The 25082-nt window shown below is 42.1% G+C and overlaps 1 protein-coding gene across 1 annotated transcript in view; it reads left to right on the plus strand.

Annotated features, from left to right (window-relative positions):
- The window catches only part of ST13 (ST13 Hsp70 interacting protein), a 150838-nt gene that overhangs the window by 92206 nt on the left and 33550 nt on the right, over positions 1-25082 (plus strand). The window contains exon 10 of the mRNA XM_077452552.1: positions 21504-21552. Within this exon, the coding sequence (XP_077308678.1) occupies positions 21504-21552 (49 nt within the window). The remainder of the gene's footprint in view (positions 1-21503; positions 21553-25082) is intronic.

Consider the following 25082-nt stretch of genomic DNA (forward strand, 5'->3'; position numbering starts at 1 on the left):
CTATTGCTAAATGCCTTTGACTATCTACTTTCCAAAACGCAGTAATTTGGTTGATATTTGTACTGTCCTGGCATTTTTGGGTCTCAAGAAATGGCAGTTAGTACATCAGGATGAATACATTTTCAGAGCTCTATACCATAGTTCTGAGGGACTGAGACATCTCTAAATTGCTTGTTCAGTGATGCTTGGCACTGCAAAAAACATCTTTTGAAACTTTTGGGGATATTCCCTTTTCCACTTTCACTTACAAGGTTATATTCCCTCTTGCCATCAAATCTGTCAGGCAAGTGTTTGAGTTGGCAGCTTTATTCTGTTAAAACCCTTTTTGATCTTGTTGGGGTCCAGATCTTACCATCTATGGTAGCTTGGCTTTTTACATTAATTAGCACATCGCTCTACCATCTAGTTCAGGGGTCTCCAAACTTTCTAAACAAAGGGCCAACTTATTGCCCTTCAGACTTTAGAGTGGGGCTGGACTGGCCATTTTGGAGTAGAAATTAATGTGGTGGCAGTGGGAGTAAAGAATGCAACTTTGGTATCAGTGGGAGAAATATGGTTTTCCAGTCATTTGTGTCAGGGAGGAATAGTGCCCCATCATTGGTATCAGTAGGAGGAATAGTGCCCCATCATTAGTATCAGTAGGAGGAATAGTGCCCCATCATTGGTATCAGTGGGAGAATTAGAGACCTGTTGGTGTCAACGGGAGGAATAGTGTCCTATTTGCGTACGTGGAAGGAATACCCCCCCCCCCCCCCCCCCCCATTATCGATATCCAATTGCGGAATAGTGCCCCATCATTGGTGTTAATGGGCAAAAATAGTGTCCTTTCAGGAATTACCGTATATACTCGAGTATAGGCCGACCCGAGTATAAGCCGAGGCCCCCAATTTACCCCCAAAAAACTGGGAAACCTATTGACTCGTGTATAAGCCGAGGGTGAGATATGCCTGTCCATCCCTGTGTGTGTGTCCATCCATCCATCCATCCCTGTGTGTGTGTGTCCATCCATCCATCCATCCATCCCTGTGTGTGTGTCCATCCATCCATCCATCCCTGTGTGTGTGTGTCCATCCATCCATCCCTGTGTGTGTGTGTGTCCAACCGTGTGTGTGTGTGTGTGTGGCCTTGTGTGTCCAGCCTACCTGTGTCCTGAGCCTCCGTCCGGTCCCGAGCCTCCGTCCGGTCCCGAGCCTCCGTCCGGTCCCGTCCCGTCCCGAGCCTCCGTCCGGTCCCGTCCCGTCCCGAGACTCCGTCCGGTCCCGTCCCGAGCCGAGCCTCCGTCCGGTCCCGTCCCAGGATCACCGCTCTTCGTCGGCGCCCATTCCCCTGTTCAAATGCCGCGCCTCCCTGTCTGTGATAGGCGGAACACTGAATTTCCCAGCAGCCTGTGTTCCGCCTATCACCGACATCGTCTCATCCTCGTCCGTAGTACGAGGATGAGACTATGTCGGTGATAGGCGGAACACAGGCTGCTGGGAAATTCAGTGTTCCGCCTATCACAGGCGAAGGCGGAGCCGGAGGCGTGGCTTTTGAATTATAGAATGGCCGCTGTCTGTCTGCTCGACACGCTGATCGAGCAGGCAGACAGCGATGACTCGAGTATAAGCCGAGGGGGGCACTTTCAGCCTCAAAAAAGAGGCTGAAAATCTCGGCTTATACTCGAGTATATACGGTATGCTTGTATTCGTGTCAGTGGGAGTAAAAGTACCCAGGGGCTGGATAAAGACAAGCAAAGGGTCACTTCTGCCCCCCATGCCGCAGTTTGGAGACCACTGATCTAGTGCAACAGATTATGATCTTCTTCATTGCCTGAAAGTAGTTTGGTTGTGGGGGTTGACCACAGCCACTGCTTCAGAAAGACTGATTTATCTTTGTCATCTAGTCTCTGTAAGGGAAAGCCATTTCCTTTTTTTTTTTTTTTTTCTTTTACCAGTTCTCAGTGGAGCAGTTACCTAAGATAAAGGTCTGAAGAATTGGGTTGCAACCTTTCCTCTAAAGGCACACTCCACAAAATCTGTAACTGCATTTTGGCCTTTTTAACATTTAAGCTATTTTCTCAGATTTGCAAGGCTGCAGCCTGGTCTTCTGTTCACATAAGTTTTAACGGGCCTCATCTGACCACAGTTTCAGACAAAATACTTCTGGGTAACATTTTGAGATGCAGACAGTCAATGGTTCTTTAGTTTGTGGGCCTGTTAGTGTTTTTTGTGGTATTGCCCACCCCTAAGTTGGTCTATTTTCAGACCATAGTTACATAGTTAATCAGGTTGAAGTCCATCTAGTTCAACCAAAAAAAAAAAAAAAATCATACAATCCCATATACACAATCCTACACCCACAGTTGATCCAGAGGAAGCCGCAAAAACCCCAGAAAAGCATGATTCAGTTTGCTACAGCAGGGGGGAAAAATAAATTGTGTTCTGATCCCCCGAACGGATTTTCCCTGGAATCAAATTTATAAATGTCAGTGTATGTGTATATATGTGTATATGTATATATATATATATATATATATATATATATATATATATATATATATATATATATATATATATATATATATATATTTTTTTTTTTTTTTTTAGGAAAGAATCCAGGCCTTTTTTAAAGCAATCTACTGAGTCGGCCAGAACCACATCTGGAGGGAGTCTATTCCACATTTTCACAGTTATTAAGCCCCATACACACTATCAGATTTTCTGCTGATTTTTTTTCCTTCAGATTTACCAAAACCATAGTTCAAACATTAGGAGTTTCAATGTGTTTGCAATCACAGGCCCTTGCACGACATGGTTTTGGTAAATTTGAAGACAAAAATCAGCATAAAATCTGATGGTGTTGTATGGGGCTTTACTGTGAAGAAAATGTTCCATATCTGGAGATTGAAATCTTTTTTTTTTTTTTTCCTCCTAGCTGTAAAGAGTGACCCCTTGTCCCGTGTGAGGATCTTTTAAAGTTAGTAACTTAAGTTCACTATATGGACCACTTTTGTATTTGTACATGTTGACCATATCTCCTCTTAAGAGAAAATAAATGCAGTTCCTCTAATCTTTCATAGCTCAGTTCCTCCATGCCTCCTATCAGTTTGGTTGCCCTTCTCTGCACTTACTCCAGTTCCCCGATATCCTTTTTGAAAACTGGTGCCCAAAACTGAACTGCATTTTCCAAGTGAGGACTTACTAAAGATTTGTACAGAGGCAAAATCATGTCTGTCTCTGTTGTCCATACCTCTCACTACAAGAAAGGACTTTGCTTGCATTAGAAACCGCAGCTTGTCATTGCATGCTATTATTAAACTTATGATCAGGGTGAATATAAATCAATGATTTTTTTTTTTTTTTTTTTTATCTGATTTTAAATCCCAAAAATATCTTTTTATTTTTATTTTTTTGGATTTGTATCAACTTTATTTTAATATAATGTTTTTGGGGTAAAAAATGTATCTAAAGATTTCTATTTCAAAACAATGATAATTTAATTTATTCAGCATGAAATGGACCTTATTTTATGTAGCATGAGCCTGTATATTATGCAATATTTTGATTTTTGGTAAACTCATTCAGTGAATCCAAGCTCGGCAAGCTGCGATAACATGCACTGCATTGATGCATTCACACAATTGCACAGTAACCATGAGATAAAACAAAGTTCAGGAATATTCCTTTTATCCCATTGTTTTGCAAATATATGTACACTACAAACTGATTGGATCGGTTCTGATATCATTGTTTTAATAACCTGACAGCTTATTATTGTAAATGGGGAAACCTTAATTTTGTCTGCAAAGATTCAAGATTTTAACTACCAGCAAGAATAAGTCCTTACATTTAAAGAGCACCAGTCATTTCAGATCCATCATGGCAGCACCTGTTACCGGGCATCCACTCACCTGCTGCCGCCACGTCCCTCACCTTGTTGTGTGTCGCTGCCGCATCACCAGCCGTCCCATTAAAGTGAATGCGACTGTCGTGAATCAACAGCGTGTCAGGGTATAAGCCGCTGCAGGATAGAGATGACAGTTGCTCTTTAAAAATTATTATTTAAAGCGGGGTTCCACCCTAAAGTGGAACTTCCGCTGATCGGAACCCTCCCCCCCCCCCCCCCCTCCGGTGTCACAATTGGCACCTTTCAGGGGGGAGGGGGGTGCAGATACCTGTCAAAGACAGGTATTTACACCCACTTCCGGGCATAGACTCCCACGGGAGTCTATGCCTCTTCCTGTCCCTGCGCTCTGTCTGCTGGGACACACACGGGTCCCAGAGACAGCGCGGACAATTCCTATTGCGCTGCGCGACTCGCGCATGCGCAGTAGGGATCCGGGAAGTGAAGCCGCAATGCTTCACTTCCTGATTCCCTCACCTAGAATGGTGGCAGCAGCAGCCGAGAGCCGAGCGATCGATCGGCCTCAGCTGCCGGCATCGCTGGACCCCGGGACAGGTGAATGTCCATTTATTAAAAGTCAGCAGCTGCAGTATTTTGTAGCTGCTGGCTTTTAATATTTTTTTCCCCCAGTGCAATCCCGCTTTAAATCAACTTGATTTAAATCAAACCTTTTTACTAGTGATTTAAATCAAATTCACCCTGCTTATGATCTAACAAAACCTTTCCAGATCCTTCTCCACTATGGATTCCTCCCCCCCGCCAGTATGCATGAGCCATGCATATTCTTAGCCCCCAAGACATCTTGGCAGTAAAAAAACTGTGTCCCTCAAAGGATGAGAAAGCAGGTAAGGTCTTTATACACATAAAATCCAAGGGTTGTAGGTCCCATCGCATTGCATTTATGGTCATCCTCTTTTAATATTGCTTTTGCTACAAAAGGCTTGCTAGGAGTAGGAGGTGATGTCCTGGGATGGTCTACTGTTTTGTTTTTTTTGCCATTGTCCAATCCTCCTGTAGGCAGTAGTATAACTCAACAGTATATGACTTCCTGTGTGTCTCAATGGACTCCAAGAAATGGATTTTCAGACAAGTACAAAAATGATATTTTCTATTATTTGTCATTCCTCACTGTATACAGTTTTCCTAAGCAAATTATTTGTAAATACATTTCTTACCTGGAGATCCTGTCAGTACTTGCAGGTTGACAACACAAGCTCCTTCAGTTGGCTTTTGGGAGACCTAAATAATAGACGTGACAGGCAGTCTAATCGCAAACTGAAAGCGGGAACACAGTAGGCTGACCGCACTTCTGCTGATTGTGAGGCAGTTGGCAATGATTGTCGGCCTAATACATAATGTGCTATTACTGGCAGAAACTCTAGGTAAAAAAAAATTGCAACAGATTCGCAAAAAATGGTTACAAATGATAATAGAGGATCCTGATGCCAAATCTACAGAAAAATTGATATGGGGGTTTACATACACTTTAAATAGGTGCCACCTGCAACCTTCTTTAACCACTTCAAGACCAGGCCTATTTCTGACATTTGTTTACAAATTAAAATCTGTATTTTTTCTTTTTTTTTACTATAACATTACTTAAAACCCACAAACATTTTGATTTTTATTTTTTTTTTTATCAGAAACCCTAGAAAATAAAATGGCAGTTGTTGCAATATTTTATTCCCCACTGTATTTGCCCAGCAGTCTTTCAAACTCAATTTTTGGGGAAAAAATGCACTTCAATAAATTAACCGGTTCCCAGCCGGTGCTCACCGATGTAAGTCCGCAGAATGGCACGGCTGGGCAAATGGGAGTACCTGTACGTCCCTTTTTAAATTTTCCGCCGCGCCATCACGTGCCTACCGCCGGCTGGGACCTCCGTGAGTTGGGTCGCGCTGACTCAATCACCGCGGGGATACCCACAATCGCCTCAGGGAGATGAAGAACGGGGAGATGCTAATGTTAACAAGCATCTCCCCGTTCTGCCTATTGACAGCGTCACTGATCTCTGCTCCCTGTGATCGGGAGCAGAGATCAGTGATGTCACGCATAGCCATGCCCACCCTCAGTTAGAATCACTCCCCAGGACATTCTTAACCCTTACACTGCCACCTAGTGGTTAATCCCATTCACTGCCAGTGCCATTTATACAGGAATCAGTGCATTTGTATAGCACCGATTGCTGTATAAACGATAATGGTCCAAAAATGTCCGATTTGTCTGCCATAATGTCACAGTGACGATAAAAATCACTGGTCGCTGCCATTACTAGTAAAAATAAAAAAAATGATTACCTAAATGCCATAAAACTATCCCCTATATTGTAAATGCTATAACTTTTTTGCAACCAAACGCTTTTTGCGATTGATTTTTTTTTTTACCAAAAATATGTAGAAGAATGCGTATCGGCCTAAACTGAGGGAAAAAGGTGGTTGTTGTTTTTTTTTTTTTTTTTTTTTTTTTTTTTTTTTGATATTTTGGGGGGATATTTATTATACCAAAATGTAAAAAATGCGTTTTTTCAAAATTGTCGCTCTTTTTGTTTATAGCGCAAAAAATAAAAACTGCAAGCATGATCAAATTCCACCAAAAGAAAGCTCTATTTGTGGGGAAAAAAAGTCAATTTTGTTTGGGAGCCATGTTGCAATTGGCAGTTAAAGCGCAGTGCCAAATCGCAAAAAAGTGCTCTGGTCAGGAAGAGGGTAAAATCTTCTGGGGCTGAAGCGGTTAAAGAAAAACTAAACAGTAAAGTTAGCCCTTTTTTTTTTTTTTTTTTTTTTTTTTGTATTATATGAAAGATGTTACGCTGAGTAAATCAATACCTAACATGCCACGCTTTCCAATTGTGCACATTCGTGGAATGGCAAAGAACTATGGTACTTAAGTCTCCATAGGTGACACTTTAAAAAAGTTTAACGGTTACCTGTTTAGAGTTACAGAGAAAGTCTTGTACTAGAATTATTGCTCTCATTCTAACGATCATTTTTATTTTTTACACTGTCTCCTTTAACCACTTCCCACCCGGCTAATGTACATATACGGCCGGGTGGGAGCTCTCTACTTCTGAGAGGACGTTCAGGAACGTCCTTCAGAAGGAGGGAGATCGCGCGCGTGCCCGCACAGCGGCGCGATCCCGATGTGCTCGTGTCACCCGGACACGGCGCATCTCGGATCGGCAGGAGGGCTCTGTGATTGGCCCTCCTGACCAATCATGGCTGTCATGTGATGTAAACAGCCAGCCGGTTGCTAGGCAATCGGCTCCTCCTCTCCTCACACAGAAGTCATTGCTGAGGAGAGGAGAGCAGATCGCTGCAGCCGGCTGGTGATCAGTGAGTATGAGCTATTTTTACAGCTTTTTACTAACTGATCACCAGTCTAGTGTAAACACACATCACCACACAGTGTAAACACACGTCACCACAATACACATGTCCCCAAAACATACATGTCCCCAAATAAAAAAACACATGTCCCCCACATATGTCCCACTAAAATCACATGTTCCAATGATTATCTGCACACATATGTACATGATCATTTGCGTACATATGTCCGTGATCACACAAAACAATTACACACTTAATAGAATTTTTTTTTTACCAAAAACATGTAGCAGAATACATTTTGTCTTAAATTTATGACAAAATTTGATTTTATTGGATTTCTTTTAAAATAGAAAAAAGAAAATATTGTTTTTTTTTTTCCAAATCTCTGCTTTTTTTGCGCTTATATCGCAAAAAATTTAAAACGGAGTAAATAAATACCACCAAAATAAAGCTTTATTTGTGCGAACAAAATGACAAATTTAATTTGGGTACCGTGTAGCATGACCGCGCAATTGTCATTGAAAGTGTGAGAGAGCGATGAAAGCTGAAAATTGGGCTGGGAAGGAAGGGGGCGAAAGTGCCCTGTATTTCCGATCACTTTTATTTCTGTAACAAGAATGTTAAACATCTCTTGTGATAGGTACTATTTATGTATGGATCTTGGGCCTAAAAGACCCCAAACCCATTCTCTGCACTTAAAAGTATTCAAAATGCCATGATCGGCGTTTTCGAACACTGTAATTGTCACTGCCGAGTAAACCAGAAGTGATATTGTGATGTCGCTTCTGGGTTTCTACATGGGAGACCTGATCAAAGCCGAATCCAGTTTTGTTTGGGACTCCGGCCAGCAAGTGGATGTGCTGGCTGGTGGCTTGGGTCTCCCCGGTGGGAGACCCATGTGGGAGGAGGTAGGGGGATTGTCCCCCTACTGATCCTTGTAATAGCCGAGTGGTTGCTTAGCTGTTATTACAAGTCAACTGTTGGCGCTAAAAACCGGTACCCGGGTGATGCAGTGAAATTTTCCACATTTTGTCATGTTACAACCAAAAAATGTAAATGTATTTTATTGGAATTTTATGTGATGGCCCAACCCAAAGTGGCGCATAATTGTGAAGTGGAAGATTAGTGATAATGGTTTTCAAAATGTTTTACAAATATCTGACAAGTGTGGCATGCATTTGTATTCATCCCCCTTTACTCTGATATCCCTAACTAAAATCTAGTGCAGGGGTCTCAAACAGGCGGCCCTCCAGCTGTTGCTAAACTACAAGTCCCATGAGGCATTGCAAGGCTGGCAGTTACAAACCCGACTCCCATAGGCATAAGCTTGATGGGAATTGTAGTTTTGCAACAGCTGGAGGGCCGCCAGTTTGAGACCCCTGATCTAGTGGAACCCATTGCCTTCAGAAGTTAACTAATTAAGTAAAACAGTCCACCTGTTTTTAATCTAATCTCTCAGTATAAATACTGCTGTTAAGTCCTTGAAGGTTTGTTGGAGAACCTTAGTGAACAAACATCATCATGAAGGCCAAAGAATACACCAGACAGGTCAGGGATAAAGTTGTGAAGAAGTTTAAAGCAGGATTAGTTTATAAAAAAATAATAATAATAATCCCAAGCTTTGAACAGCTCACGGAGCACTGTTCAGTCCATCATGCAAAAATGGAAAGTGTATGGCACAACTGCAAACCTACCAAGACGTGGCTGTCCACCTAAATTGACAGGCCAGGAGAGCAATAATCGGAGAAGCAGCCAAGAGGCCCATGGTAACTCTGGAAGAGCTGCAGAGATCCACAGCTCAGGGGGATAATTTGTCCACAGGACAACTATTAGTCGTGCATTCCACAAATCTGGCCTTAATGGAAGAATGACCAGAAGAAAGCAGTAGTTGAAAGAAAGCCATAAGATGTCCCATTTGCAGTTTACAAAAAGCAAACGTGGAAGAAGGTGCTCTGGTCAGATGAGACCAAAATTGAACTTTATGGCCTAAAAGCAAAACTATGTGTGGAGAAAAGCTAACTTCGCATCACCATGAATACACCATCCCCACCGTAAAACGTCCCTGCCGTAAAACATCATGTTGTCAGAATTGATGGGAAGATGGATGGAGCCAAATACAGGGCAATCTTAAAAGCATACCCATTAGTCTGCAAAAGACTTGAGACTGGAGCAGAGGTTCACCTTCCATCAGGACAACAACCCTAATCGTACAGCTCGCTCAGGTCACTACCCCCATGAAGGCGATGATTGCAGTCTGAAAACGAGTTACCCTGCATCTACAAGACCCTGGCGCTGCCTCTCCGCATACCCCGTTGTGGGGCAACCCTACTTTACCACATTTCCGATCTGTTAGGGATTCACAGATCTAGGCTAGTTACGAAATTTGGACACTGCGCAATATTCTACCTGAGGGATGTCTTCTCTCGTTTGTTGAGATGAAACAAATTAAAATTTCCCACGTGGATGTTTTTCAGATACTTGCAGCTCAGAAGTGCTGCCCAGACACAATTCCCCCGATGGGGTGGTTCTTGCTGCCCACTCAGTCGAATCCCTCCTCACGACTAACGCTATTGGTCGGACGCTGTGCTCCATTTATCTCAGACTCGCCTGCAGAGGCACCTCTAAAATGCTTAGACCATTTAATGTGTGGCAGCGGATGTCCCTGCCTTGACAGAGGATTGGTCTGAGGGGTTGCAAAAATACATCCCTCTTATATTTGCCGGGGATCACTTTGTACAACTCAAGTTCTTACATCGGGTGTACTATACTCCCCACAGGCTGTCCATTGTCTACCCAGGGATGGGGGATACATGTCCGAAGTGCAGGCAGTCGGTGGGAGTACGTTATTCACATGGTGTAGTCGTGGTCTCTCCTTCAGACCTATTGGCGAGCAGTGGTAACTGACATTCACAAGGTGGCTGGGCTTCAGCTGGACATGGATCCGCTAATATTCATTCTTGGTATCACTGATAATCTGGCTAATACTAAACATACTAAGTTGTTTGTATTTTATGCTGCTTACTATGCCAGGAGGGTTATCTTACCCAGGTGGAAGCTCCCTGAGCCCCCTATGCCTTCGACTTGGAAGGCCCTGATAAACAATGTGCTTACTTGTATAGGGTGTAACTGTCCACAAAACTTTGATAAAATCTGGGCATTGTGGACAGAGGCTAGGCACTTTGTGTGTATACTTATTGTATAAATGATTGTATAAATGATTACTGGATCATCGTGTGTTGACCTGGGAGCCTGTGCTACTTTGCCATATCTGGGCCCCCTCTCCCTAGGGTAATGGCTGCCCCTTGAGGTTCCCTTTGCACCTTTTGGGTGGTGGCCTCCAGTTCCTTCCTCTTTACCTCCCTTCCTGTGCGGCCATGATACTGCTGGGTTGTCACTCCTGTCTCCTGGATGATGGGGTGGTTTGAGTTATCTCTATTCTGTTATATGCCAGATAGGCTGCCCGATGATTGTTGCAGAACCATGACACAGAACGAGTTTACAAATACCCTGTCACCTGTGTGGTGTACCCTATCTTTCTCCAATGCTAACCTAAGCTTTAATGAGGTCTACTCAAGTACTACTATGCTATTATTTACAAGTGTATTGTGTTATAATCTCAATAAACATTCCTTCTGTTAAAAAAAAAAAAAAAAAAAAAAAAACCTACAGCCAGTGCTATAATGGAATGGTTTACATCAAGGCATATACATGTTAGAATGGCAGTCAAAATCCAGACCTAAATCCAATTGAGAATCTGTGGCAAGATTTGAAAATGGCTGTTCAGATGCTCTCCATCCAATCTGGCAGAGCTTGAGCTATTTTGCAAAGAATGGTCAAAAATGCTACTAGAGGCATACCCAAAAAAAGACTTGCAGCTGTAATTGCAGTGAAAGGTGGTTCTAGAAAGTTTTGACTCGGGGGGTCTGAATACATATGCACGCCACACTTTCCACATATATATCTGGAAACATTTTGGAAAACCATTTATCATTTTCCTTCCACTTCACAATTGTGTCACTTTGAGTTACATAGTAGGTGAGGTTGAAAGAAGACACAAGTCCAACGTGTGTGTGTGTGTGTGTGTGTGATTATATGTAAGTATTGCATTGTATATCCCTGTATGTTGTGGTTGTTCAGGTGCGTATCACCTGTTTGGTCTATCACATAAAATCCCAATAAAATACAAGTTACGTTTTTGGTTGTAACATGACAAATTGTGGAACATTTCAAGGGGTATAAATACTTTTTCAAGGCATTGTACATGCAACAGATGACAAATCCAGCAGAGTAAATATTACACTTAACAGCAGCCTTCAGAGTCCCATCTGTCATTCATTTTATAGCCAGCATGATGTGTATTACAATCTAGAACTGTGCCTTTATTATGATGAAGAAAAAATGTATGAATAAATGCCTCCAACGGCTCAAAACTTCACCTGAAATACCAGCGTTTGACATGGGGGGGGGGGGGGGGATGTTTGGTTGACAACTTACAGTTGCTCTTAACATGAAAAAAAAAACCTATTTGTAATTATTGCCAATAACCTTTTTGAGCACTTGCCTCCTGCCATTTAGCAAATTGATGTTGGCAAAGTGGTTGTGTTATCCAGACTGGACGTCATATGATGTCGTCATAACAAGCCCCGGGGAAATTTTGAAAAAATAATATATTTTCTACTTTTTGTTATTAAAAAAAATCCAATAAACTAAATTTTAGTCATACATTTAGGTAAAAATTTATTCAGCCACGTGTTTTTGGTAAAAAAAAAGTCAATAAGCGCATATTGGTTTGCGCAAAAGTTATAGCGTCTACAAACTAGGGTACATTTTTTGGAATTTACACGGCTTTTAATTTGACTGCCTATCATTTCTTGAGGTGCTAAAATGGCAGGGCAGTACAAACCCCCCCCTTCCCCCCCCATCACCCCATTTTGAAAAGTAGACACACTAAGGAAATTGCTGAGAGGCATGTTGAGCCCATTGAATATATATATTTTTTTTTTGTCCCAAGTGATTTAAATAATGACAAAAAAAAATACAAAAAGTTGCACTAAATGATCTATTGCTCACACATGCCATGGTTATATGTGGAATTGTACACCAAAATACATTTTGCTGCTTCTCCTGAGTACAGGGATACCACATGGGTGGGACTTTTTGGAAGCCTAGCTGTGTACGGGCCCCTGAAAGCCAATCATTGCTTTCAGGATTTCTATGGGCGTAAATTTTTGATTTCACTCCTCACTACCTATCAGTTTTGAAGGCCATAAAATGCCCAGATGGCACAAAACCCCCAATGACCCCATTTTGGAAAGTAGACACCCCAAGCTATTTGCTGAGAGGCATGTTGAGTCCATGGAATATTTTATATTTTGCTACAAGTTGCAGAAACTTTTTTTTTTTTTTTTGCACAAAGTTGTCACCAAATGATATATTGCTCAAACATGCTCGCACACAAACTTTTGTTTCACTTGTGGTTAGTGTTTGGTTGAAGCTGTTTATTATCCATCAACTATGTTTTACTCTTTTTAAATTGTAATCACAACAGTAGCTATCCGAATGACCTTGATCAAAAATTTACATCCCCCACTTCTTAATACTGTGTATTGCCCCCTTTAACATGACAGCTTGAAGTCTTTTGTGGATGAGGCTCTTTTATGTTCTCAGATGGTAAAGCTGCCCATTCCTCTTGGCAATAGGCCTCCAGTTCCTGTAAATTCTTGGCTGTCTTGCATGAACTGCACATTTTGAGATGGGTGGCTCAATGATATTGAGGTCAGACTGAGATGGCTACTCCAGAACCTTCACTTTATTCTGCTATAGCCAATGACAGGTCGAAGTGGCCTTGTGTTTTGGATCATTGTCATGTTGGAATGTCCAAGTACGTCCCATGCGCAGCTTCCTGGCTGATGAATGCAAACGTTCCTCCAGTATTTTTTGATAACATACTGCATTCATCTTGACGTCAATTTTGAGCAAATTTACTGTGCCTTTTGGAAAACAAGGGTCTCTTTAAAGCCAAAGTCAGGTAGACCAAGAAAGATTGCAGCCACAACTGGCAGGAAGAATTGCTCAGGATACAAAGAGAGATCCACAGGTAACCGCCAGAGAAATACAGGCTGCTCTCCAAAAAGACTGTGTGGTTGTTTTTAAGGAGCACAATTCAATGATACTTGAACAAAAAAGAGCTGCATGGTTGAGCTGCCAGAAGGAAGCTTTTACTGCATCAATGCCATAAAAAAGCCAATGAGGCATGAGAAGGTGGTGTTGGGCAAATTGTAACCAGGCTTTTTTTGTGGAACTTGTACAGTAAAGGCTTCTTTCTGGCAACTTAACCATGCAGCTTTTTTTTTTGTTCAAGTATCATCGTATTGTGCTCCTTTAAAAGCGACCACACTATCATTTTTTTCAAAGCAGCCTGCATTTCTCCTGCACTTACCTGTAGGTTTTTCTTTGTTCCCCGAACAGCTCCTGTGGCAGTTGTGGCTGAAATCTTTCTTGATCAACCTGAACTTGGCTTGGTATCGAGATCCCCAAATCTTCCACTTATTAAGTGATTGAACAGAACCGACTGGCATATTCAACGCTTTGAATATCCTTTTATATCCTTTTCCATCTTTGTAAAGTTTCATTATCCTGTTACACAGGTCTTTTGACTGTTCTTTTCTACCTTCTCATGGCTCAGTATCTTGCCTGCTTGGTGCACCCATGTGAGAGCTAACAAACTCATTGGCATGATCAGTCATATAATTTTAATATGGATGCCAGAATTTCACAATTTCTGCCAAGGTATGCAAACTTTCGAAGAGAGACCTGAGCACCACTTTTGACTGTTAGACACCATTACTTGATTCTATCAGGCTGTCTGATATTAGAAAGAGGGTAGAATATCTTGATGACTGGCAAACTGTCGCAACCCATTTTACTTTAATATCCCTCTGCACCCTCAAGTTTGATCGTCACCCCCCTGTGACACTTGTGGGACCCCCTCTAAGTTGTGTGTGTGTGTGTGTGTGTGTGTGTGTGTGTGTTTTTGTTTGTTTTTTCTTCCTATGATTCCCCCCTGGTTCCTTCCAATGTGGCTGCAACCAGTGTCTCCTGGTTCTCCACTAACCCCCCATCCTGGTGAAGGGTTTTGTGTTCAAGCTTTCTGAAGTGTTTAGACCAGGCCTCGGACACCTGTCCTGACCATAGGGATTCCCACAAGTGCCCCCCGCCTTTCCCTGAAATATGGTTGGATTCAGAGTGGTCTCGCCTGCATCTCTAAGGACACTTAGCCACTGTGTATTCCTCATTTGCAGGTTTCCTTTCTTTGCTCGGGGAAGGAGATTTGACAGAAGACAGAACAACTTTCATCAGAAGCTGTTGACCCTCTGATCCAAGCTATACTTCGGGTACTCAAGATTGAAGAATTCAAATGCCTTTGCTAGCAGTTTTGCCAAACTGATGTCATCCTCCTTTTCTGGATGTAGTCTGTGTCTAACTGAACTACACCGCAGCTTTGCAAAGTTCAGATTTGCAGTTTGCCATACCTGAAGGGATCTCTGTCCTCCAGTACACTGGATTCATCTGTTAATTTCTCCAATGTATTCTGGTAAAGGACCGATGCCTTCCTTCCCTATCACTGCTCACCGCACTGGAGCAGAGGATTGGTACTGCTTTTGGACATCCCAGTGGTCTACTGTGTCCCCAATAAATATTTACAAAAAGAGAAGAGTTGCCCTGGGACATTAAATGTGGTGGTCACAGTTGGCCACTGAGTAACACGAGTAATAGTAGTATAAATGTTTATTAAAATAATTTTACATACATGGATATTATAGCATACTGGCTCAGCCAATAGATTTGCACAAAGTAAAAAGAATAAATCAATTTGATACAAACATTATACAATGCAGTATATACCAATGCACGCATCAGATAACCCGACGCGTGTTTCGCAAGATCATTGCTCGCTCATCGGGGTGGATGTGGATCAAGTGTATCTAAATAGACAAAAAGATGTGTCACAGTGGTAAATGTAAGGACAATGGCAGAATGGGCCAGAGCAAAACGGCCCAATACTTGCCAATGAACAAGACCAGGGTTTCCATCGCTGAACCCCCAAATGGACAGCAGCAGCCAGAGTATGGCAATAAAATTTGAGAGATTTGTGTTCTCACTGTAAAATACTCTTCCTTATTGTTAAAGGACACAGATCAGAAGGAGTTCTGAGACACTGGTGTTACACTGACGCAGGAGAATTGGATGCTGGCATAAAAAATGTAGATCAGGCAGTGTAAACCCCTCCATCGTAATTCAATTTTATGCTTGTTTTGAAGGAGAATGGTTGACGAAAAGCAAACGCCATTGTTTTTTTAGAATTCTTTATTTCTTCAGTCAAGTTTCTTTGCTCAATGCAGAGCCAAGAGTGCCCCCTGTAAAAAAAAAAAAAAAAAAAAAAAAAAAAAAAAAAATCCAGACCAGCTGCTCTTCGCTGCCTTTGTGGTAGTGTCCCTGAAAACTCATTTGGAGTATCCCCACCAGAAGGGTGGAGACTGTATGGACTGTTGGTATCGGTTACCAGTTACTCTCCAGACCACTGACTCCAACATGTTTACTCTGGTTCACCAAGATGCTGGGTCCTTTTCTAGCTTTGCTACACTTTCAGTGCATTCCCTTTCTGGGATACTTGGGTGATCTGTTACTGTGGGAACAGTTGGCAGACTTTTATCAGCCAGTCCACAGTACTTTTCAGAATTTCCAAAGGTTGGTTTTGATTTTGAACTCTAAGTCAGAATTGGAGCAAACTCATTGCTTGAAGTATGTATGCCACCTTTTTAAATGCTACTCAGTCCTGGGATTTCCTTCTGCAGGAGGAGCTCTTGACCCCGTTACCAGGTTCAAACCTAGCAGTCCAAGATTTGTCCTCACTGCTTTTTCATGAGAGGTCTGATGGTAGACTCCTTCAATGCACTTCCCACTGCCCAATTCCATTCCAGACCAGATGAAGTGCTGTTTGACTGTTTGGAACAAGAAGGCACATTCTCTGGACATTCACATGCATTTGACGTCCCTGGCCTCACAAATCCTGCGTTGTGAAAATCCTTCTTCCCACTGGTCTGGAAGAGTCTCACAATGGATACCAGCGTGAGGGGCTAGGGAGGAGTCCTGGGCATCTTCCCGGTGCAAGGGATGCTGGGGGTAGCGTGTCTCCCGATTTTAACATCCTCGATCTCCGAGCAGCTCTGTTGTCCCTCCAGTGCTGGACCACTCAATTACACAGTCCCTGAACCGGATTCTGTCAATGCCACAGCAGTAATATACATCCGTCATTGGAGAGGAACTAGAAGTCTCGCTGCTTGGCCTACAGAATCTGCAACAAGCTGGACAAATCTTATCCGATTCCTGGATCCTGTGGCCATAGCAGTGGATGCCCTGGTGACTCTGGCATCCGTTTAAAATGATTTAGACCTTCTGTTCTCTAAAGCTCCTCCCATGTCTCCTCTGCAGGATCACGAGGAGAGGGCATTCCAGTAATGCTGAGCCCACCAAACTGGTGAAGGTGGATGTGGTCCTCCAGTCTCAACAGACTTTGTGGGCTCCCCCTAGATCATAATTTTTCTTTCTTTCTTGATTTTTTTTTTTTTTTTTTTTGGCAAAAAAAAATAAAAATCCACTCTCCTTCATGGTTGCTGGTTTTACAAGTTGAAGCCCTGGTCTTATAGGATATGGCTCTATCTGTTATTTCTACATTTCTGTTATTTCTACACTCCTTAGGGCAGTGATGGCGAACCTTGGCACCCCAGATGTTTTGGAACTACATTTCCCATGATGTTCATGCACTCTGCAGTGTAGCTGAGCATCATGGGAAATGTAGTTCCAAAACATCTGGGGTGCCAAGGTTCGCCATCACTGCCTTAGGGTAACTTCACTTTAGTGGGGGGGAAAAAATAGCAAATAGCGTTTACAATTGCAACGCATCCATATTGTAATTGAATAGTCTTTAAAAATTCTATTCAAATTCCTATTCAATCTGCAGCTCTGTAATTTTCTGTAAAATGCAATATGGCTACCTGGAGCTGTTCTGTACACAGAATGGGTACAGAACACCCCCTAGAAATATAATTTCCTGCTTGTGTAATTGGCTCCCGAGTTTTCCAAGAAGTCTGTACTAAGATACAAGTCAGATTTCAGGCATCCCCTGCAACAAAATGTATTTTTTGGTGAGATGCTTCCAGTAGAAAACCACATATGAAGGGATTGAGGCCCTGTATCTTTCATCATTAGTGACCTGCAGGTGCAGCATACAAGCAGAAAGGGGCAGCGCTCTAAATGGGGGGGGAATATCAACAGGCAGGGCGGAGTCCACAAGTGGATGCTCAGGCTGCGGTGTCTTCCAAATAACAAAATAGGTAGACAAAATAGAAAAATAGCCGGCAACTCCAATCCATAAGAATAATTTATTGGCATATGTAGGAACACAAAAGTAGACACGTTTCGGCTGGAGAGCCTTGGTCACTGCATGTAGGTGCAGCAGCTGGTTGATAATTATCAGACCAGTCCCATTAGAGTAACTTCCCCACATGGACACAGACAAACACAGTGATTTCTTCAGAATAACAAAAGGTAAGAATCTGCAACAAAGTTAAAATCCTTGTAATGTACATAGATCACCAGAGGGGAATGCATTTTGTGTTTTTTCTGCAACAAAAGTGGCGTTACCCTTTAAAGCTAGAAAATCCACCTCTCAAGGTCCACCAATGTACCTGAAAAGCTTACGTCATATGATTCCAAGCATAGAAATTCCATCCCAGGAAATACTCTGTGGAACACATCCTGACTTTTTTTTTACCAGTCTGGTCTCGAACAGCCATCAGCCCTGAGTACTATCAAGGGTCAGATCTTGGCTCGAACTATTCTTTTTCGTGTTACAAAGTTGTTTGATAAAGTTTTAAATAAACGTGTACAGCACAAGATAACAGTGTAGATAGGTTGCTAGCAATTCTTTTTCAAAGACTGCAAGTCTCTTATTCTTTTTTTTTTTTTTTAAAGCCTTCATATAGGGAGTCTCACATATAGTTCCACTTATGTCCATCTGTGGAACCTCAACCTGGTTCTCTTGGTTCTTCAGAAAACACCCTTTGAACCTGTCAGAGCTATCCATTTATCTGCACTCACAAGAAAGCCTCAGTGAGATGAATTTGAGTTGGTAAACTTGTCCTGTAAGAAACCTTTTTGCATGCTTTACAAAGATCTGGTTGTCTTGAGGCCTAGGAGGCCTTCCTGCTCCCTAATGTGTACTGTTTTCCTAGCATCTATACCCAAGGCAAAGCATTGTACTTAATCTGTCTGTCCTATTGTGATACATCCCAAGGAGATGTTTGGATGTTGTACTGGCTGTTCATTTCTCTCACAACTAAATCTTTTAGATTGGCTCAACCTGGCTGTCATTTGAGCCTATTGACCTATGGATATAGTTCCGTGTTTTTCTACCGAGGCACAATATACTAGATCAGTAAATACCTTCTAGGGACTTTCAGCATCAGGCATCTGTTTTCCCAGATGGCAAGGCTTCAATCTGGTTTTCGGTTTACACATTCTCTTACCATTGCCAGGTGGGCTTTCAGGCCTCTACCGATGCAAGCTTCAAGCACGCAGCTCTTTAAATCGCAAGTAATCCCCAGCTTCACCCTGTTGCTTGTGGGCATGTTGGTGTGTTTGCTGGGTTGCTCACCCCTCAATTGGATTGCTTTGGGACATCCTACTGACTTCCTTCTGCTCTATCTCTTAATGAACAATTAAGATTTTTTTATTGGAGTTCATTAAAGTACACAGGTCCCAGTCCTCTACTTTATTATCATTTAGAATCCTGCTTTTCACAAAGCTGAAGCAAAGTCCCACACGCATATGTAAATGGTGATCACCCGACATGTGAGGTATTGCCAAGAATGTCTGTCAGTGGGAGAAATAATTCTAGCACCAGACCTTTTTTGTAACTCTAAACTGATGACCTGTAAAGTCTTTTTAAGCATCGCCTATGGAGATTGTTGGTACTGTAGTTTGTCACCATTCCATGGTCATGTTAAATTTTAAAGCATTACATGTTTGGTATCTATTTACTTGACTTAACATCTTTTCTATTTTGCAAACAAAAATAGGATTGTGTCTGTGTGCTAAAATTAATTAAACTCGATTTTGCCTAAAACTTTGCGTAATAAAAATGGCTGCGCAATTATCATTCGACATTAAAAAAAACTACCATTTTATCTGCACGGTCTTTGCTTTCAAAAAATATTTGTGTTTTGGGGGGTTCTGAGCAATTTTTGAGCAATAAAATGCCAGTTTTTACATGTGAGAAGTGTCAGAATTGGCCTGGGGGTCAAGTGGTTAAAGTGGGGGCATCTAAATGCAGTAAAAAGGGATTTGGGAAGCAGAAAACTTGTTTTAGATTTCCCAGATAACTTCTGCATTTAGAACATCTCAACTTGAGGGCCAGTAGGAATGAGATGTTAGTCTCCAACATCTAACTGGCAGGGCATGTACCCAGTGGTTTACCGGTCTAATATAACAATTATACGGCAAAGTATTTTTCAAGGAAGCTTTGTTTACACAGTGGTCACTGTCTGAGCTTCTACAGCAGAGACTGGGTTCTAGTGTGCCTATGGTGGGAGCTAAAAAATCAGGGCTTATGGAGAACACCCAAGCTGAAGTGTTTGGGGACGAACCTTTCACGTCCAAGATCCACAACTGGTTATATAGTAGGAGAGGTTGAAAAAAGACACAAGTCCATCAAGCCCAACCTGTGTGTGTGATTATATGTCAGTATTACATTGTATATCCCTGTATGCTGTGGGTCGTTCAGGTGCTTATCTAATAGTTTACTACAGTAATACATTTTAAATACTTTTGGAATTGTCTGACTCTCTAGAAACCTGCCAGTTATTAAATTTTTTGCCAACCCAATATATTTTTCAGCTTTTACCTGCTACTGCATGATCCTTGACGAAGCCTGTAGATTTGGCTTATGGGTGATTTAAAACTCTAAACTGCAGCCTGCCATTTTAACCACTTGCCGACCAGCACACGACGATGTACGTCGACAGAATGGCACAGGCAGGCAAATGGGCGTACATGTACGACCCTTTAAATTTGCCGCCCTGCCATCGGGAGCGCGCCGGCGGCGGCGCGCTCCCGCGCTGGTCGTGACCCCCGTGAGCCCGGTCGCGGGACCCGCGGACTCTATCGCCGCTGGCATCCCCGCGATCGTCTCACGGAGCGGCCGAATGGAGAAGTGTTGTTGTAAACAACATTTCTTCATTCTGCATAGCAACTAGTGACGCTGATCTCTGCTCCATGTGATTGGAGCAGAGATCAGTGTTCACTAAATGAAAGCCCAACTCCCCACAGTTAGTAACACATCCTTAGGAACACTTAACCCCTACACTGCCACCCACTGGTTAACCCCTTCACTGCCAGTGTCATTTACACAGGAATCACTGCATTTATACAGCAGTGATTACTGTATAAATGACAATGGTCCCAAAAATGTCCGATGGGTCCCCCACAATGTCGCAGTCACAATAAAAATCGCTGATTGCCGCCATTACTAGTAAAAAAAAAAAAAATAAAAATGCTATAAAACTATCCCTATTTTGTAAACGCTATAACTTTTGCCCAAACCAATCAATCGCTTATTGCGATTTTTTTTTTTTTTTTTTTACCAAAAAGATGTAGATGAATACGTATCGGCCTAAACTGAGGGAAAAAAATGCTTTTTTATATATTTTTGGGGGATATTTATTATAACAAAAAGTAAAAAAAATGTGTTTTTTTTTTTTCAAAATTGTCGCTCTATTTTTGTTTATAGCGCAAAAAATAAAAACCGCAGGGGTGATCAAATGCCACCAAAAGAAAGCTCTATTTGTGGGGAAAAAAAGGACGTCAATTTTGTTTGGGAGCCACGTCGCACGACCGCGCAATTGTCAGTTAAAGCGACGCAGTGCCAAATTGCAAAAAGTGGTCTGGTCTTTGACCAGCAAATTGGTCCGGTCTGAAAGTGGTTAAAATATTTACCTCCCTCCCTGTTTATCACTATTCAGAGCTCTGCTCGGCACTGCACAACCTTTTCAGCAAACAATTTTCCTACCTTATCCCTTCCTGCAGACAACACCGTCCCATAAATTCCTATGGATGAGCTTTATTCCAGCCATCCAACTTGCCTATAGGTATAGATGGGCCACGACGCTCATTAGAAAATGTTTTTGTGTGTTTTTTATGAAATTTAAATATTTGTTTTCTTTATGCTGACAGGAGGAAGAAGCCAGGCGTCAAACAGGTGCAGAGTTTCCAGGTTTCCCAGGTATGGCCTTTAAAGATATAAAATGGTGTGTCACAATGCTCAGGCTGTGTTCAACTGTTGTATGAATTTCGATAAAATGAAAGAAAGATATAAAACCTATTACTGCCGAGAACAATTATACATACAGTGTACAGCGTGTGTTTGTGTATATATGTGTATATATGTGTATGTGTGTATGTATGTGTATATGTGTGTGTATATGTATATATATATATATATATATATATATATATATATATATATATATATATATATATATATATATATATATATATATACATTGTGTGTGTGTGTGTATATGTATATGTATATATATATATATATATATATATATATATATATAGTGTATGTATGTATATATACACACACACACACACACACACACACACACACACACACACACACACACACACACACACACACACACACACACACACACACACACACACAGACCTGAAAAAGTATTCCTACCCCTTGAAATTTTTCACTTTTTTTTTTTTTTTTTTTTTTTTTTTTTTTACAAATATCTGAAGTGTGCCGTGCATGGTATTTGTATTATTGCCCCTTTTACACTGATACTCTTAACTAAAATCTAGTGGAACCAATTGCCTTTAGAAGTCACCCAATTAGTAAATAGAGTCCAACTATGTGTAATTTAATCTTCAGTGTACATACAGATGTTCTGTGAAACCCTCAGGTTTGTTAGGTAACCTTAGCAAACAAACAGCATCATGAGGGCCAAAGGAAGCCACCAGACAGGTCAGGGATATAGTTGTGGAGAAGTTTAAAGCAGGATTAGGTTATAAAAAAGATATCCCAAGCTTTGAACATGTCACGGAGCACTTCCAGTTGTAATTGCGGGGAAAGGTGGTTCTACAAAGTATTGACTCAAGGGCTGAATACAAATGCACGCCGTGCTTTTCAGATATTTGTAAATAATAAAAAAAAATGATAAACCATTTATCATTTCCCTTCCACTTCATAATTATATGTCCCTTTGTGGTGGTCTATGACATAAAATCCCAATAAAATACATTTTGTTTTTGGTAACATGATAAAATGTGAAAAATTTCAAGGCAGTGTGTGTGTGTGTGTGTATGTGTGTGTGTGTGTGTGTGTGTGTGTGTGTGTGTGTGTGTGTATATGTATGTATATATAATTACACACACACACACACACACACACACACACACACACACACACACACACACACACACACACACACAATGTATATATGTATATTTATACACACCTGTGTAGACGCCTTAGGCAGGTATGAAAAACTGCTGTAAATCGGAGGGTAGGCAACCTTCGAGAGATTGAGATATACTTTAGCAACACTGAATAGTTCAATGTTCACAGAACACAGTGTTATTCCCCTCCCCCAAAAAGACAGTAAGAGTGACTTTTTTACATTTTGTTCTGAGTAAAAATATATAAGTACTACAGAGTGAGTGCAGGGTTCAGAAGTGCATTATGCAGAGAATGCAGGGGGGTTCAGGAGTGCGCTGCGCTCAGAATGCAAGGTTCAGGTGTGCATTAAGCCCAAAATGGCAGGGATCATGAGTGCCCTGTGCTTAGAATACAGGGATCAGGAGTGCATTACACCCAGAATGGCAGGGATCATGATTGTGCTGTGCTCAGAATGCAGGGTTAAAGAGTGTATTCTGCTCAGAATGCAGTGTTAAGGAGTGTGTTGCGCTCAGAATGTAGGGATCAGGAGTGCACTGCGCTCAGAATTCAGGGTTAAGGAGTATGTTAGGCGCTTATCCCCCTTTCCCTCCCATAGCAGTGTCCTACCTGTTTCCACAGTGGACATCGGGATGTAGCACAGTTCTGGACAGAGGTTGGGAGCTGGCAGAGGGCTTTTTTCATATTAGCAACCAGTCACTTGCGGTTTAACTTGAAAAGTTAATTTGGCCAGCTCTTCCTCCCGTCTTCTTTCCTGAGCTGTGCTGCCTCCCGGTCTCTGCTGTTCACGGATGACAGCGATGGGGGAAGTGGGAGGGAGAGTGAAAGACCTGGATATAGAAGGCACGGCGGAGGAGGCTTGAGTCTAAGCCCTTGTACACACAGTTGGAGATTCCGACGGAATGTGTCCGATCGGACCGTTTTGTCGGATATTCAGACTGTGTGTGGTCTCCATCGGACTGTTTCCGTCGGAGTATCTGACGGACCAAGTTTTTTTTTCCAACTTGTTGGGAGAATTTTCCGACAAATTGCTCAGATTGGACATACTCCGTTCATGTGTAGAGAATTCCGATCAGACAAAGTGCCACGCATGCTCAGATCAAATACCTACATCAAAGCTATTGGCTACTAGCCTGAATGTAGTCCCGTCGTAACGAAATAACGTCATCACGTTCTGACCGATCGGATTTTCCGATAACTTTGTCCGACCGTGTGTATGCAACAGTTTCGGACAAAATCCGATGGATTTGGTTGTCGGAATGTCCAACCGTGTGTACAAGGGCTAAGAAGAGAAACAAGGACCAGCACCTAGAAGGTCGGGGTTGGCAGCACAGGAACCTGTTTGCGGTTTATCTGTCATCCGCCCGCGGTCGACAAGTGGACCGCGATCGATGGGTTACTGATCCCCGCTGTAAATTATGAATGCTTTCAAAAATAGAAGTGTTAATATTTTTTTTTTTTTTTTTTGCAATTAACAAAATGGAAAGTAAATGGAAGAGAAATGCAAATCAATATTTGGCGTTATCACCCTTTTCCATAAAAACAACATCCATTCTTTAGTACTTTGAGGTACACTTGCACACCATTTTTTAAGGCACTCGGCATACAGGTTGTTCCAAACATCTTGGAGAACTATGCACAGATCTGTGGATTTAGGCTGCCTCAAATCCTCCTGTCTCTTCATGTAATCCCCAACAGACTCCTTGAGACTGAAATCGGGGCTCTGTGAGGGCCAAATTATCACTTCCAGGACTCCTTGTTCTTTAGCCTGCAGATAGTTCTTATGAAATGCGGCTATGTTATTGGAGTCGTCCTGCTGCAGAATACATTTGGGGTCAATCACACATCTCCCTGATGGTATGGTATGACAGATAAGTATCTGCCAGTATTTTGTCAGCATTGAGGACACCAGTGGCGGCTGGTGCTCAAAATTTGGGGGGGGGGGGGGGCACAAACTGAAAAATTCTAAAAACAATTGCAGCCTCACTGCCCATCGAACACAGCCTCACTGTGCCCATCGAACGCATGCATGAATCTATCCATTGGTCATAGAGGGGGTGGCTGGAGGGAGGGGGCGGTGCCCATGTGCCACAGTGGGACAGTGTTAAAGCCCAAGCCAACCTACTATTTTACACTGCAGAGTGCACACAGATGCCACAATCCTAGTACCCACAAAATATGCCTTGATTACTGTGCCACAAAGCAAAGTTTCACAGACATGCAAACCTCAAAACAAAAGATCACTGCATTCAAATCAAGGCTGTAGAGCAGATAACATAACAAGTAAAGTACAGTAATGTACGAAATGGTAATATAGCAGTGGCGGCTGGTGATAACAA

This window comes from Lithobates pipiens, unplaced genomic scaffold (genome assembly GCF_037356315.1).
Source record: "Lithobates pipiens isolate NorthernLeopardFrog02 unplaced genomic scaffold, aLitPip1_a1.2 Scaffold_23, whole genome shotgun sequence".
Taxonomy (NCBI): domain Eukaryota; kingdom Metazoa; phylum Chordata; class Amphibia; order Anura; family Ranidae; genus Lithobates; species Lithobates pipiens.